Source organism: Neodiprion pinetum, chromosome 2 (genome assembly GCF_021155775.2).
Source record: "Neodiprion pinetum isolate iyNeoPine1 chromosome 2, iyNeoPine1.2, whole genome shotgun sequence".
Taxonomy (NCBI): Eukaryota; Metazoa; Arthropoda; class Insecta; order Hymenoptera; family Diprionidae; genus Neodiprion; species Neodiprion pinetum.
In genome coordinates this window covers 7,602,641-7,619,196 of record NC_060233.1, presented here as the reverse complement: position 1 = coordinate 7,619,196, position 16,556 = coordinate 7,602,641, and the positions used below count along the sequence as shown (strand labels likewise).

Genomic DNA, 16,556 nt, shown 5'->3' with positions numbered 1-16,556 from the left:
CGATCACTTTTTCTCGATGTTACGGAGTGTCCAATCATCGTGTGACAAGAATTTCGCTCATCCAGTACTCTCCAGTGTAACGTAAGAAAGTGAGAGAGAGAGAAATAGATTGAGAAAGAATTCACAGACTGCCATCAATCCGTACCAAATTCATCGAGGTTGCGTATAAGGTTGGTTTATTCTAGTGATAAATCGAGGAATGTTTCCTTCAGGGTTGAACTACCGTCAGCTTATATCTCTAGCAATTTACGAGTCGATAGCTTGAGTGAGACATTTGGAGCAGCAATGAACGATATAACGTATGACATTTGAAACAAGTTGCGTGTAACGTGTAATTGCTCTTGCCGTCAGAATGGGGTCGCGCGTAAAGCTCGGAGTGTGGGATCATTAAGGGCAATAAGAAAGCGGTAAATCATAGTTGAAATAAAAGATCCCTACTTTATCGGTGAGTTAACCTTTAGACACTGTGGTCTGCACTCTGTCCTGACACCAATGATCATCCGCGACAAATTATTCCAGACGTAAGTGCGGACAACGGTGAATTGGAATTTGGTTAGTTGCGATCGGATAGATTTGATGACCTCGTTTGATTCGTCAAATCAATGCAGGAATATGGGAATCATTTACATCTTGCTCCTCGCTTACGGTTCCATCTCAACACCAACCGCTTGTGTGTACGTACATTTAACGACCGTAACAATTTCGGAAGTTCTTTTCGTATCGGGTCAAAGTACGAGTTATAGACATGCGCAAATGAATCGCCGCACTCGTAATTAAAGTATACCGGTTGATCGAGTTCGACAGTTGGCAGTGTGAATTATGGCAACGGGGAATTCCTCGACAATTTGTTTTATCGCCTTCCGTACAAACAATGTCGACGAATTGACCCTAATTTGATGCTCGCTCAGCTAACCCAGTACCCTCGTTCTAGTAATTTGCATCAAATGTCGCGAAGCTTTGTACGCGTGAAATAGAAAGGGACTGTTGGCGGTAATAGCGTTTTTTTCTGAAGACATGACTTTTCGACAGAGAAACGTAACTCAGTTTTCCTGAAAAACAAATTCCTTCGCGAGAAAAAGAGAAAAGAATCTTGAACAGCGAACTACCCGGTATATTAACCGCACTCCTCGCTTCGAAGGATTCACAACGTTTACAGTCCAGTCAAAAAAAAAAAAAAAAAGTGAAATGAGAAGATCACGTAATATTTTCGAGGTTCGAAACGAATGACTTATAAATTACTTTCCAATTTAAATTTTGTTGAAAAAACTACCCCCGATTGCTAGTAAGAACAATTTTTTCTTTTCTCGTCATTTTACAACGTGAAATTTAATATAAATAATGTTTTATCTGCTATCGCGTAAGCGAAAGTCGAGTCTTATTCTGAAACTGTAGCGGATTAAACGTGAAACGAAGCTGGTGGAAAATTCGCTCCCTTTCCGCAGAGCAGTTTGACTCGTACATTTTCACTTTGCGGGTTTTGATGCCGCCGGTTTTCGATCCTCCGGTCGATCCTTCCGCCGACTCGTTTCGAACCCTGTTACCGCGCTGCACGAAGCCTCAGACAACGTTTTTCCATTTGGCTCAGAGCAGACGCGACTTGCATCTCACCGTGAATTTTTCACGTGCGGATAAATCGCTCGAGGCGGAAGCCGCGCGCGTATGAGGTGTCGAAGTGTGTATTTCGTAACCTCTGTAAACGCCCGTGAAATTCAACATCGAATTTATCTCTCACGATCATTTTCCCAAACATTTTTCAGATATGTATTAAAAATTTCTCCTTCATTATTATTATCCCTTTTATTTTCCACCGACGAATTTTCATCGCATACAATTCTGACCTACGTGGTTAAAGCGATTTCACACAAAATGTTACGTACAACGCCCCGTTCAAATGTTACTTGACGCTGATTTTTGCAATTTTTGTCTCCCCAGGAATTTTTTTTTTTTAGAATCATATTCAAATACATTTTTAGTGTATTTATCAACGGATGTGAAATATTCTGCTGTCACGTAAAATTCTACGTTACTTTAAAGTAACGTAACATTTATGTTCAAGCCCCCCCTCCCCCCGCCTTCTTTCCTAGCGTTACGTATAATTTGAAGTAATTAATCACAGTAGAAAAATATAATATGTAATTTGAGCTAATTAAATTATAACGTTCCGTTATAACTTATCATTACGGTGTGAATTGTTTCAATCTTGTTTAGATTTTTTCGCGTTGCAGAATAACAGCCGAAAGCTTCGCAGGTTAAATTCAATTCGCAATACGAACATCGAACGTTCAATGATTTCCGCTGACAGGGGGAAGCTGTCGGTAAGCATTGTTGTTCAGAGATTGTTCGATGCACACGCAGACAGACACCGGTAATGAAATCAAGTCGTATTAAATCGGGTCTGGCCCTGTCGAGATCAATATAGATCCTCCGGCGTTGATTAATAATCATAAGTTCGTGGCCGCGGTCACGTTCCTCGCACGGAGCTTGTAAGCCGCATAATTTTTCACAAGCCTCGGCACAGTTCTATCAAATTACCACCCGCAATCCAGCGGTAAAGAAATCAAGTCACTAGGTTAATATAATACGTTATACATCATAGTAGAAAGTCTGCACAATTTTTTTTTAATCTTCTTCAATTGTCAATCTAATAAATGTAAAATCGCTCTGAGCTGGTTGATTCATAAATTTTTCACACTGCTTGCGATGATACTGCCACAAAAACGAATTAATCGGTATTAAAAATCGAAGAGGATTTTCCTAAATATCGGTAGAATGGGTTATTTTTCAGTCAGAAAATCTTGTTTCCAACATTATTCCAACTGTGGCAATTTTTATAGTCGCGTTCTTGACTATTTCCATTTTTTATCACAACCGAGAAACATGGTTGTAGATGTAAAATGAAAATTAGTTTTCTAGCTGTAAACAGAAAGTTAAAAATTTTTTGATAGTATTTTTGGCTATGGTAACTCGTACTATATTTTGTTTTGTAACTATTACGATAATTTGATGTTGATCCACGGATAAATTGACGTTAAAACTTTATTCGAACAAAAAATTTTGCTACTTAATCAATCAGATTTAATTTAGCAACAACCAAGAAACTTAATCATACCGACAGTCATAATCACACCAATTAGTTAGCTGCGCCACATTTTCTCGTAATTCCAACGACATTTGAAGAGGAGAATTAAAAAAGGCTACAAGTTTATGTATATATATATATATATATATATATATATATATTTCGTTGAGCGGTTATTTATTAAAATTTATTAAAATGGAAAGAAACGTTTTGTCTCAATTTTGAAAAAGACTTTTATTTCAGGCACTTAGGCAGCCTCTTTTAAACTTGTATCTCGAAGCTACCGATCATTTGACTAGAATTTTCTGGCGTACCGTAACGAACGAAATTTTTCTCAGTGCGGCGTAACGTGGAGGCCCGATTCTCGAACGGCAGCACTGGCTCTTCCGATCTGTTAATTCATGATTGATAACGTGATGAAAATATTCAAGTCAGAGGCTCGCGGCGAGTGTAATAACGCGTGTAACCAGCCGGATTGTAGCCGAGGCTGTCGGTTCCATCGTGAGCAATGCACAAAGCCCAGGCCCTCCATCATTCGCGAGACAGCTGTAATTAAGCGTGCCGATCACATACCGCACAAATTACCGATTCAATTAATACCGGGGCATCTTAAATTATTCCCCAATTGTTTTGATAATCTTATTCCTTGGCTTCCGCCCAATTACCTCCTCCTCTATCTCTCTTCAAACATTCAAACTCGGCCGGGCGTAATTTTTTACGGTTGGGTTGGGTTGATACGGGATGAAAATATCTCCGATATAAGTAGAATCGTCCGTAGAATATAGACGCAGAGGTAAGATTTGTTGAAGTTGGCAAATTCGGTGAAAGGAGTCTTTTTTTTTAACGTCCCGTTTTTCTGTTTTTTTAGAGAAAAAAGGAAGTTATTGCGATCACCCCGGAAATGAAAAGTTGACATTTCGCTATATCACATCAATTCTCCTTAATGGTAATAAATTTTTATTATTCTTTTTTTCTCTATGAACTTGGAACCTGCAGTGTGAGAACGAATAGTTCGAGGTCTGGCTCATGGCCTGTCTAAAGCCACTTGTCTTTATACATTTATTTTTTGTTATTATTTATTCTTTTATTCAAAGAAATATCATCTGATTCACCAAAATAATCAACGGATAGCAATGTTTTTGGTCATGGAGTGAAACCACACCTTTATTGCAATGAATAACAAAAAAAAAAAAAACTCTTTTCCTTTGGAAGACGGGTTCTCGAAACAGAGATCGAAGAATTTGCTTCCTGTCCCGTTAATTGCAAAATCGATATGCTTGTGCATTCGAATCGTTACTGTAACGCACGACGATAATATACTTTTCAAAAACGTGTTGCGGTATCCGCTGATCACGAGCAATGTCAAAACACGCGCCTGTCTCTAGTTTCACGCGGTATTCTCGAGAAACCGCAGAGTTAAGTCTGGACGAGCAGACCGCGGATTCAATTTGCAGTATAAAAAACGAAGAGAAAAAAAAAACAAAAAAAAAGACACGGAATCAGCCAGTTCCACGTGATCGTGTATGTTGTAAATTTTATTATGGCTAGTTTCACATACATGCCTCATAAGATCGCAGGCCTAGAGGCTGATTTTTCGTCACATGCAAAGAGAAGTGTCAGGGTGACGCCTCGTTTCTTAGATTTATCGGGTTAACTATTTAACCAACTGCATTTGAATACAATACGATCCAACTTTCACCCGCTATCGTATATTGTTATAATATGTGTAACGTGTGTTACTATTATTATTATTATTATTATTATTATTATTACAAGTTTCTTTTTTTCTTCTTTCCTTATTAATTTCTCGCGCTTAAAAAACATAATACATATTTCATATGATATTTTTTTTCGTATTAAACAATACCTCGTAACAGGTATTACTTCTAGTCGAGTTCGGGAAGCGAGAAAAAGTTAAATTTCTCAGAAATCAAAGCAGTCCTAAAAAGCAATTAAATGTCTGTAAATTAATAATTGATCTAACTTCGGGTAATCCGCGCGCCGATATTCCAGTAATTAAGAAACTCAACGGTACCGCCGTACGTTATTGATAAATTTTCCAAACGCCCGAAGCGTGTTGTAATTCGGTGGATATTTATTATTCAAGAATATACCGAGGTTACAAAAGTTCAATACAATACCGACAAGATTGACGGCATAGTTTTTAAACACGCGTAGACAAAAAAAAAAAAGAAAGAAAAAAAAACGCTATCAACTGCAAATTCGAACGAAATCAGCCATTAATCATTTGTTTGATAATTTTGCGTTTACCGTTTCACGATCGACCAACACTTTCCACTCGGTTATTTCAATTTTATTTACTCCAACCCTTTGCCCGCCCTCACGCGAATTCCAAAGGTTCAATTTACTCAAACTGCCCAATAATTTCCTCAAAACTATAAAACCTCTCTAAAAATGATATCACCATAATAACACGGCTCGCGTATACCGGAAACGTTTAAAGTGCAAAGCGTGCTTCCTGAAAAGCGATTTTCAACTTTTGACAATCAATCCACGAATAGCGACTAATTTCGTCATGGGCGGCGTTAAATCCGAAAGCAGTAAGCTCGTGTATAATTGCATGTGAATTGCGGTACGATGTAGAAAGGGATGGTAGTGTATGTTGGGCGGGGTGGGGGGGAGGACGGGGGGGCAAGGAGAATAGGAATTTAAAACACCCGCGACTGAGAAATAATCACGCGGTGTTAATCTCGATGCGAGGAAATGGCAGGGAACCCGTGTGCCCGTTGTTTAATACCAGGCACGTGATTCGAAGCCGATGGGCTGCTGCAGCTGGACCAGCAACCGTCGGGTCATGGATTCAATTATGGGCGCGTCGTACGTCGGCGCCTAGCTGCAACGGTGCTACCGAGGAATATGGCTAATCATATTGTCCTATAATTAGATTTGCGCAATTTCTTTCTAGAGAGACTCACGACGGTTCGCTTTCCTTCCTTCCTCCCTTTTTTAGAGACAAATTTCTAATTCCAACAACCGTACAGTCCTTAACTGTTGTTTTTATTACCGCTTTTTTTTTCTTTTTTTTTTTTTTACTTTTTCTGAATCGACCAATAACTATCCTTAATTTTTCTCAATTCTCCTTAACAGTAATAATTTTCCTTCACCTGTGTTTCGTTCGTCAAGTCCTTGACCGTTATTTCTGTTAGCTTTGTTCGTTGATTATTAATTATCCTTAATTGTCCATAGTTTTTGTCCTTAAAACCAGTGGTGTACCTAATTGATAACCGACCTTTACTCACCTTTAAAGTTATAATATTTGTTTTACAGTTTTATCCGCAAGGTTCTTAACCATTGTTTTCATTAGCTTTGTTCATCAATTATTAATAACCCTAATTGTACTTATTTTTCCTTAGTGTTTGCCCTTCTTGTCCTCAACTTTTTCAATAATCTCCCTTGAAAATAATAATTTTTCCAACACAGTTTCGCCTGGTTAGTCCCTAAACTGTCCTTATTATTTTGACTGGTTTCGTCCTTAATTGATAGCTGTCTTCAATTATCCTTATTATATCCTTGAAAACAATTGTCCACAATTCTTCTCTTTCTAGTCCTAAGCAATAATTTTCTCACCAGTTTCCTCCTCGATTAATAATTGCCCTTAATTATCCATATTGGTCGCCAATATTTCATCAGTAATTGTACCGACTGGAATTTCTTCGAAGCGTGGGCTTCCTCCTCCATACCGGATCTGTAATCGTTGTTTTCCCTCGCAAGTTTATCATACCTTAGATACGAGGTGTCTGGTCCGCAGTTTCATATGCAGTTAACGAACATATGCTTACAGGCTTTACAGCGACAAGAAGTCTTGAGATTGCCTCTACGTACGACCTAAGTTCATACAACCGATGCGGGGTTACGAACAATGCCTCTCGGAGCGTAATTCACTGCGGAATTGTTCCCAGGTCGGGTGAATCCGTCGCATGAAACTATAATAATAATCATCGCCAACATGCAACGGCTCGGCGAGGAGATTGAGGCTGGTTGTAATCGGAAAATAATCGTGTTACAAAGTGAATTTGAAAAATCGTTCTCGGATTTAGGCGCTTAATGACAAATATAAAAGCTGGTAAGTGACTTGTGTAAATAAATTTGTAAATAAAACCATTTAAAAAAACATCGAAAAATCATATCCTCGTATCGCGTTAATTAACGTATTAAGCTTGACTTTGAATACCGCGTCTGGCTTAATCACCGAAAACATTATCTTCTAATGGGAATTTCCGCAAGGCTGCAGAATTGCAATAATTCCAGACAATGGATTATACATTTTACGATATTCCGTCACAGAAGGATATTATATATATAATACAAAATAATGACGCGTGATGAAATCCGGTTCCCCTAAAACGAAGCAATATTATCTAATCTACACGGTTTGTATTTCAATATATCGCAGATAAAGTTAGCTCACGAACCGCTGGAATGAATGAGATGAAGCTGTTCAACGATACATAATACATTGTGTGCAACCTAGGATGCGGCCTTTGGGAACAGAGGTCGAAAAAATGCTCTCGAGCCCTTCTCCTGGCGTGTGAAGGAACGATAAGAACCCATTATCAACGAACCGATGCTGCGAGGAGCCGGGAATAAAGAGAAAGCAGGAAAAGGGTCGGTCCAAATACCGAGGAACGGAATTTGAGGTATAATCGTTTGGCAATAAACGAAATCGTTGCAATTACGTTGAATGAAAATCCTGGCATAGTCTCGTAATTTCGGAATATTATTTCCCGCTAATTAGAGATTAACAACAACAACAACAACAAAAAACAACAACAATAATAATAATAATAATAATAATCACTTGGCAGAAATTCGATGTTATATTAATATCTGTTACCCGACGTCGCGGTGCTATTGTTATAATACACTTTCGATTATTGTCATCGAATCGTGAGCAATCGCGTGTTACGAAAGTTGATTATCGGTGAGGGAAGATGTGAAATTTGAAAAAGAAAAAAACAATGAAAATAAAAGATCCGTAAAGGCAGCGGCGCGTCTCGAGTGGCCTGTCAATTCGGAGCCTGGCTGTTAAGCTGGACCCAGAGTACGTATAGATTTAAAGAGATTGTCAACGAACAGCCATGGCCTTCGGCGACGCTTATTCAACTACCGTTTCTTTTTGTCTCGAGTTATCTTCTTTTTCCTTCACTTCCCCTCGTATCTTTTTTTCCGTTCTCCTTCGTCGTCTTAATTTTCTGCTTTTACATACACATATATATATATGTATGTATATGACTCCGTATATAGCGCGGCATATGTAAATCACCGTAATGCGTACGCGTCGCGGACGTACTATACTACCATCGACTGTCGGCTTCTCCTGTCCGTTGCAAAGATGAGGGTAAATTCATATTTCGACAGCCCTGTGTAGGTTAAAATGGCTCTTCCAGGCAAGGCGCCACGCTTCGACGTTACACCGTGTACGTATACATATATGTTAAATACATATGCGGCGAAATTATTCAATTACATGCATATTGACATTTTTGTTATACATGTATCGTTTACCTGTACATTCACGTTTTACAGTACCTTTCTACACGTGTTATGTACAAACCCATGTGTGTACAGACGGTCTAAAGAGAGAGAGAGAGCTTTCAGACATTTCGCTGAGAGGTTTCAATTTTTAATGGGATCAATGAATCGTTGTATGGACAATTCGGTTGATGTGCAAGTCTTTCAAATTGCCAGGTGTTGAATTAGTTGAAAATTTTGCCTCGTTCGCTCTTCGATCATTGACGTATCTGCAGAATAACCTATGTTCCCGGCTTACAGAAGTACGTCGCGATTCTATTCATTGATTTCAGAATCAGAAAATCGCGAAGGAAAACCCGATATGTTATCAATGATAAATTCATTAGACCTTCTTTCTGGCTGACTAATTTTCACAAACAATTTTACGGTTAATTGTCGGAAATTTTCAATATTTTTGGAACAAAAAAATTCGAGGTGAGAACGTTTCCTCAAAAATTTCAGGCCGTAAACAGGTTCAAACATCGTAAACAAAATCGGACTGTAATTGCGTTGAAACATTTGTAGACGAGTCACGCGTCGAATGCGGTTCAACATGATAATATGGCCGGTAAAGGTAACAATTTTTTATTTTATTTTTTTATTTTTTTTGTTCTTGATAATTAAAATGCAAATGCAGTGAACTTGACCGCATGACTGAATGTAGCCATAGAAAATGAACGGTATCGAGTTGTATGTACGGATTGCCACACACGCGTCAAACAATCAAAAGCCTTACAAACGTGCGTATCGTATGACGACACGTATTGAAAACTTTTATCACGGCGAAGGTTCGAGCTTATTCGAAGAGTTGAGAGTTGTTCAGAGAAAGAGAGAGAGAGAGAGTAAACTTTTACCCGTAACTTAAATATATCGTAAATAATTGCAAGGGTATGTATATATATATATATATATATATATATATATGTATATATGTATATTCCGTCGAATAAAAGAAGTTCCAAAAGCTCAGAGAGACCATCCAACTTTCGCCTTACCCCCGTGTATTCAATCAAATTTTCATTGAAAAACTCGCTGCAGTTTTGGAACTCTTGGAAGAGTTTTTGTTTCTTTTTTTTTTTTTTTTGTTCGTTGGTAAAAAATTCAAGAAAAAAATCAACTTCGGAAATCGGAAGTAAGCGAAACATCCAATTTTCAGTAGGACGGACAGATCCATTTCCACTTCTTGGAATATTGATCCTCGAACGAATAATATATATATATACCCATGCGAGGCAAAAATTTCCGACAGCTTTCATCAAAGTTCAGAGAAAACTTTTCTCGAGGAAAATCGTCTACCTGTAAAATTTTTAAATCGAATCTAAATACTCACGATTATGTTTAATCCCAGCTACGCTACCCTGGCTTTGACACGTGATATGAATTTCATATGGTTTCGATTTATCGTTTCACTTTCTTTTTCTTCTTCTCTTTCAAAAATATCGTACCTTCATTTTCAAGGGTACGGATAATTTTTTTTTTTTTTTTTTTTACTTTTTTGACGAGTGCGTTTGAGATATGCCGACCAAAATCCTGATTCTTCTTATCGTTAGCGGCTTATATTTATTATGAGAAAAAAAATTGACCCAGACGATGCTGAGCCGGAGTCTGTATAAATGCCTGTACGTACTTAAGCATCCTCGCTACTTACCGTAGATGTAAGTAAAGAGGTGTACCTATGATGAAAAGTTATGCTCTTGGAGTTTTACAGGTGCAGTAAGAAAAGCTCTGATTCAGAGGTCGGCTTACCCATTGAAAAGTTACTAACGAGGTTTAAAAACTTTTCAGGTATACGCGTATAAGTGCCTTCCTCTGAGCCCCTAATACCGCACAGTAGCTATTTTTCCTCGGCTTTTACAGCGTGACGCAACGTCTGAGAAGCACGTTATTCGGAGGTCTGACCTCTCCGTAAAAACCCGCTAAACCTGCACTGCTTTCCCTCCACCGTCAGTTCACCCGAAACTACCTGCAATACACTCGTGTTTTTCTAGTGAAATCCCAACAGTCGGCATGTGGTGAAAAAAATAAATAAATAAATAATACAGGAAAGAAAGATCATATTAAAAATGAACCATCTCACTTCTACCTACGAGTTTATGTATCACGATTTTAATTGATATTAGCGAATCGAAACGTTACTATCTACGTTGCAACCGTTGAATAATTAGGATTGTCGATCCTTTTTTGGTAATTGAAACGCAAAATCAGTTTCTTCTGTCACTGATCACGAAAAATATTTTCACTATCTCCAGAGACGGTGAGAATTCGATAATTTTCCTATTCACCCCACATGGATAAATAGCTTCTTCGTCGAGCCGGTAACTCCTTTATACCGTCTTGACGCTAGTATCTGCTAATAGCAACAAGTTACTTTTGTCTTTCGGCGAGATCCACCCGGGTATATTTAGTCGGATGAAGCCGCTAAAGCCGAGGACCGATAAAGAGAAAATAAACTGCATCGTGGAAAAGTAGCGTGAACGAGTTGTTAGGCTGCGTTCACACGGATTTCACTTTTGATACCGCGATGATAAGGTTGCCTGAAAATCTGTCCATTGATCACCGAGTATGTGTATATTCTGGGATTTCCTCATCGATGAAAAGTGCTTAATTTACAATTGGGCAATAATAATAGAATATTTTCAAAAAAATTTCCCCCTACAAATACTATACGTTTAAAAATAAATAAAAAGTTCCTTCCTTTCCCTTTTTATTTTTTTTTTTTTTTTTTTTGAAGACCTGTTTTTGCGTATCGATTTAAATTCCGTTTAGACTTTGAGAGTCGATAATCGGATGAAAATAACCGAAACAGTAAGATGGGCGTCATTTTTTTACTGATAATTCAACCCGGCTTCAATTTGTCTTTATTGTTTTCACATGTCCTTTTTTTTCAACCCAGCGTGCCTACTCGGTGACTGAAAGGAAGACGCTGTGATTTAGGTAAATTACACAATTCTCGAACACGAGTGCAGTCCATACGAGCCACAACACATCAGGTGCCGGTAAGCCGGCTGCTCGGTTCAGGAAGCGTGCGCAGCGTTGTGTTATAAGAGACGTGGAGAGGCTTCCAGGTGTTAAGATGTCTGCGTTTCGTCGTTGACTAATCGATGGTAATTAAACCGGGCATGAAACAACGTACAGGTATAATAATAGCGAAAAAAAAAGATAATTTTACCCCCGTTGGAGCTTGCGAGCGAAAAAAGTAGCTCGATAATTGCAGATTAAACAACTGCTCGTATAATATCTCTATTATTAACAATATCACGAAACATTTTGTCGAAAAGGCCATAACTCGGGTAATTCGGTGGAAAATAAAAAGTAAAACACCGTGTTGGGCTACTTTTTTCAATTCGGTACTCTCCGCGATTCTCGCTAACGTCGCGAAGCTCACCGTGATTTTTCCCGAGCAATTCAAGGAACGAGGAAAGCTCCGAAGCTCCGGCGATATTGATAAGAAAATGTAGGAAGACGGAGACCGTGTAACCCGCCTGATCCATATATTTCTAAAAATGGTTTGACATAATCAAACAGCGTCCCGAAGCGGCGTGGCCCAGATATCGCGGTGGGTAAAGTTTGTGTATACAGTGTGAAAAGCGAAAACAAGAGGTGAAAAGGAAAAGGTATATTATTATCTATGGCGTGTGTTTGCCAAGTGGCAATAAAACCATGCGCTTATACCGGTGTGTGCTCGAGATAAAAAGATCGCGCGTCTCCTTCCTGTGGTACATATTATTCGTAAAGAAACATTAACACCCGGTGCGTCAATGTGTACTCGGTACTTGGATGGTATACCTACGACAAAAAATTACTAGGATGCGGTCTAACAGTTTCTAGGAGACGGATATCGCTGCATGGCAGCTTCCAAGTATAACGTGTGAAAAAGGAAAATGATAATAAAAATGAGCAAAGAAACTAACGTTCCTTTTAACGACCGAATAAAACCTCGAAACGGGGTAATATTTTCCTTAATTCTCCTCTCCTCTTCTTCCTCTTCCACTTCTCTTCATCTTAATGCTATTTTCGTTTCACTCAGCACGAGCAAAGGGGCGAAGCAGCACGTCCAACTTTTTCTTGAACAAGTTGCACTTGATGCAAGCTTCCTCTGTACACCCGAGAGACTCGGTGCATGGTATGCTGATACACCCTGTGCAGCATCTCGGCTCTTAAAGCTCACGGTGTAACAATTCGTAGCGCTCGTTAGCGGAGAAACGCGCATGCTCTGTAAGTGGCAATGTAACAGAAGTTTTTAAAACTAATACCTGGACCCCTTAAATACTCGGTCGATGCTCAATCTCGCTCAGGACGCCTCGTTCGAGCGCATTAATTTCGAGTTGCACAAATCGCCTTTCGCCGATTTTACACGCTGTCAGAATTTGTTTGGTTTTCCTCCATGCAAGCTACTGCGTGGCGTCAGAAGAATTCTTGGATCTATCATTCGACAGATTCAAGTGTTTTCCCATAGCCGAACGATTGGCACTCCTTAACGAAGCTGATGAGATTAATTCGATGTCAGTCGCGTTCTTATTACATTTTTCTAAAACACATTTCATCTCACCGACCATCAAACAATCATGCCAGTAATTACATGTGGAAATGAATATGAAACGAACGTACTGAAATGAATAAAAACTGGAGATTTTCTCGAGATCTTTCAGCGTGGTAAGTTACTTTCTTAGCAGTAGAAAATTAAATAATTAGAATTAACATTGAACCAATTGTCGAATTGGAAGTAAGTTATAGCAGGGAAATAGTTTTGCTGAAAAATTATACTCATTTCGTCATTTCCGTCCACTTTGATACAAAACAATCAGTCTAATCAATGGATAGATCATTAATCGCTAATAGTAAATAAGCTGAAACAAGTGTTATAAAATTCAGAAGGTCTGAATGTTCTCTAAAAACATGCAGTATTTGACAAAGTAATCAATCCAACTGAATGTCCTCTTTTTGCTATAAAAAGAATGATACATTAAGAATGAAAAAAATCCTATAATTTTTCCATGGACATAAAAACAGAGGTATAATACTGAGAAGAACTAAAGAGTATAAAACGATTAGAGGTAGATGGTAATTATACCTGCTGCGGCCGAGAAAAAGATGAGTCCAAGAATCACGGTTCGATAAGTCATCGTCTTATAATCGGCACATGCAACTTTTCACTCCACTAAAATGTGATCACCGTTCAACTCACGATTATGCTAATCGAAATTACGTATGAAAATATACATTTTTGATCGCAAGTTCTCAAACGTCTGCAACGATTTTTCGCGATAAATTGAACCGATAACAAAAATCGATAGCTCAAAAATTTCCCTGATCACATTAACGAGAATCTGAAGCGCGGATGAAGATAATGTTGCGTATCTTCGAAAGCCGTACAATATTTGTGGAAAATGAAAAACAAGAAAATTTTCTCGATCCTCCGGCCCTCGAGGTTTAACTTCCGGTGCCGCACAGCCGTGGCCAATTCCTGATCGCTGTAGTTTTCATTCAAGAATCGGCTCGCTAAATCGTAAGCCGGACGATACACGTGGTCCGGATGCTGCGATCGGCCAAGTTATGGACCAGCTCGGCACTGAGGCGGTTCGAGAACTGAGGCTGAAGACCGAACTCACAGGCCTACCAGTGTCGTGGAGGCATGCTGGTTGAGACAGAGCAGATACCGATTCTGCCACGTTATACCATGCAGGCCTTCTCGACGAGTGCTATGGGTCACGTAAGTAAACCCGAATGTTTTTGACCTTAACCCACAGCTGCAACTTCGGTCTCGTAACGATTCAGATGTCAAGTCGTCTTGCAGCGAACATTTTCAAGCGAAACCAGTCCGATTGCCGATCGTTAAACTTAACGTCGCTCCAAAATCTTGTACGGAACACGTCGAATACTCGCGTTTCTCGTGTAATTCTAACGAATTCGTTTTTCTTGATGTAACGGATGGATACAACCTTGAATAATCGCAAACTTTGAGTTTTCATTAGACTCAATCTATGTAAAAAAAAAAAAACAAGTCTTACACAATGTAATATGCATGCAGAAATAATTAAGCAATACTGCGAGAACGGCACTTGAAGATTATCTCGATTTTTGTCCGATATGATCGACGTACAATCGAAAAAGGGACTCTTCAATACAACGCGTGGGTTTCAAGTTCACGTGATAAAAAGCGCTTGCAAGGGAACAATCGTTCAAAACTAACCAGTTGTATAATTAGTGGATATACGTATGTTAGTCCAGAGAAATCGTGAAAATACGGTGTGACAATTTTCTATCTGATGAAATGCCAAGTGAAAATTTGAAATGTACATCAATCTTCAATGAACCTGCAAACTGTATCATTCCTGCGTGAAAATTTCACGATTAAATATTGAACAATTTTTTTATTCTCGATGTATGAAAATGTTTTTGTCGCAGGTAAAAATTATCAATGTGAGTTCAACGTTGATGTTCAAATAAATCAGTTATCTTGTCAGTCAGTTAGTTTTACAGTTTTCAGCTCTCGCTTATAAGCAAGTATAAATTGCTAGCTCCACATCTGTCTTCATATAGAATCACGGTCCCATTTATATGTATGTATACACATACATATAAGTATAATATCTAAACTGTATAACTGTGTAGATATATTTGTTACAGCACGTGTAACAGTTGCACGTAATCTGAATTAATTCTAACCAATTTACGTAAGCATATGGCGCATATACATATAAATGGCCCAACGTTTTCAGTTATTAATCACGGGATCACATTATTTCGAACTATACCGTAGATATTTGACCATGACGAATTAGATTCTGTCCGGACAATCAATGGGAGGTAATCACGGTTGTTAATCTCGATATACAAGAGTTCACAGTATGTTCTTCCTTGCAAATCGGCGTTAATCATACCGCGGCAATAAGTTTTAAAAAATCATCCGGAAAATCAATTTAACGATGTACAGTACCGGTTACCACCCGTCCGCTTTCGGCTTAAGCGGCTTCAAACACTTGCCAATATCGATCATAATCGGATTAATCGATGATCGAGTCAATACCACCTGGGCCGCCTATAATAATGTCGTAATCCCAGTCCCACTGTAAGAGAATACTCGATAGACTAAAGTATTCAACGTACTCGCACGAAATGATAATTGCATAGAATAAGGCGTCGATTTTTTTCATAGTATTATAATTATGCAAGACACGGATGATGATGAAATTTGTGAATGAAAATGACGTTGGCTTGGTATTAATTAATGCTTCCTTCATTACTAAATATGTTTCACACTTTGATTGGCCTGTCGACATTTGTCCCTTATTGCGTACCGTACGATAAGAAAAGACTCGGTATACGCGAACGGGATGCTGGTTGCATAAAGTAAGGCGCATACTGGCACAGCGCAAGGAGTCTGGTTTGCTACAGCACCATCAACCGAAAATCTTGTGTTCGCACGCAGAGCAGCTACTTTTAGCAAATGACTGTGGGCTTGCACAAATACCGTTACAATCAACGACCACTCTAAAATTGACTATCAAATATTAATAATTTTCACTATCATGATACGTCTGTTTTTAGAATTACGTAGAGAGTAAAACAAAAATCATCGAAATAGGTGTGACGCTTTTTGTAAGCGAAGCTTTTTAACGCTCATTTGGGGTTGGAACCTAACTCAGAATAAGTGAAACTTTACGGAAATTGCAACGCTCCTCAATTTGTTCATTGTTGCGATCCGTGTTTCTTTAAGGAAAAGAATAAAAAAATAAATTACACAACATAATTGATGATCCTACAATATGTAATATGTAATATATAATATATAAAAAAATAGAAATCAAAAATACGTATTGTGCGACAAATAGCTCAGAAAGTGATAAATAATTGGATTTTGTATCCAAAGCCTAAAAAGCTTCGTTTCTGTCGGATGTCCTACGACACCTCATTTTTTTTTCGCCACACGAGTGAGCAGCTTGCG

General features: G+C 38.5%; 1 protein-coding gene across 1 annotated transcript in view; it reads right to left on the bottom strand.

Annotated features, from left to right (window-relative positions):
- The window catches only part of LOC124211684 (fibrillin-1), a 62,926-nt gene extending 48,764 nt beyond the window's left edge, over positions 1–14,162 (bottom strand). The window contains exon 1 of the mRNA XM_046611006.2: positions 13,683–14,162. Within this exon, the coding sequence (XP_046466962.1) occupies positions 13,683–13,734 (52 nt within the window). The 5' untranslated portion in view covers positions 13,735–14,162. The remainder of the gene's footprint in view (positions 1–13,682) is intronic.
- Between the last annotated feature and the right edge of the window lie 2,394 nt (positions 14,163–16,556).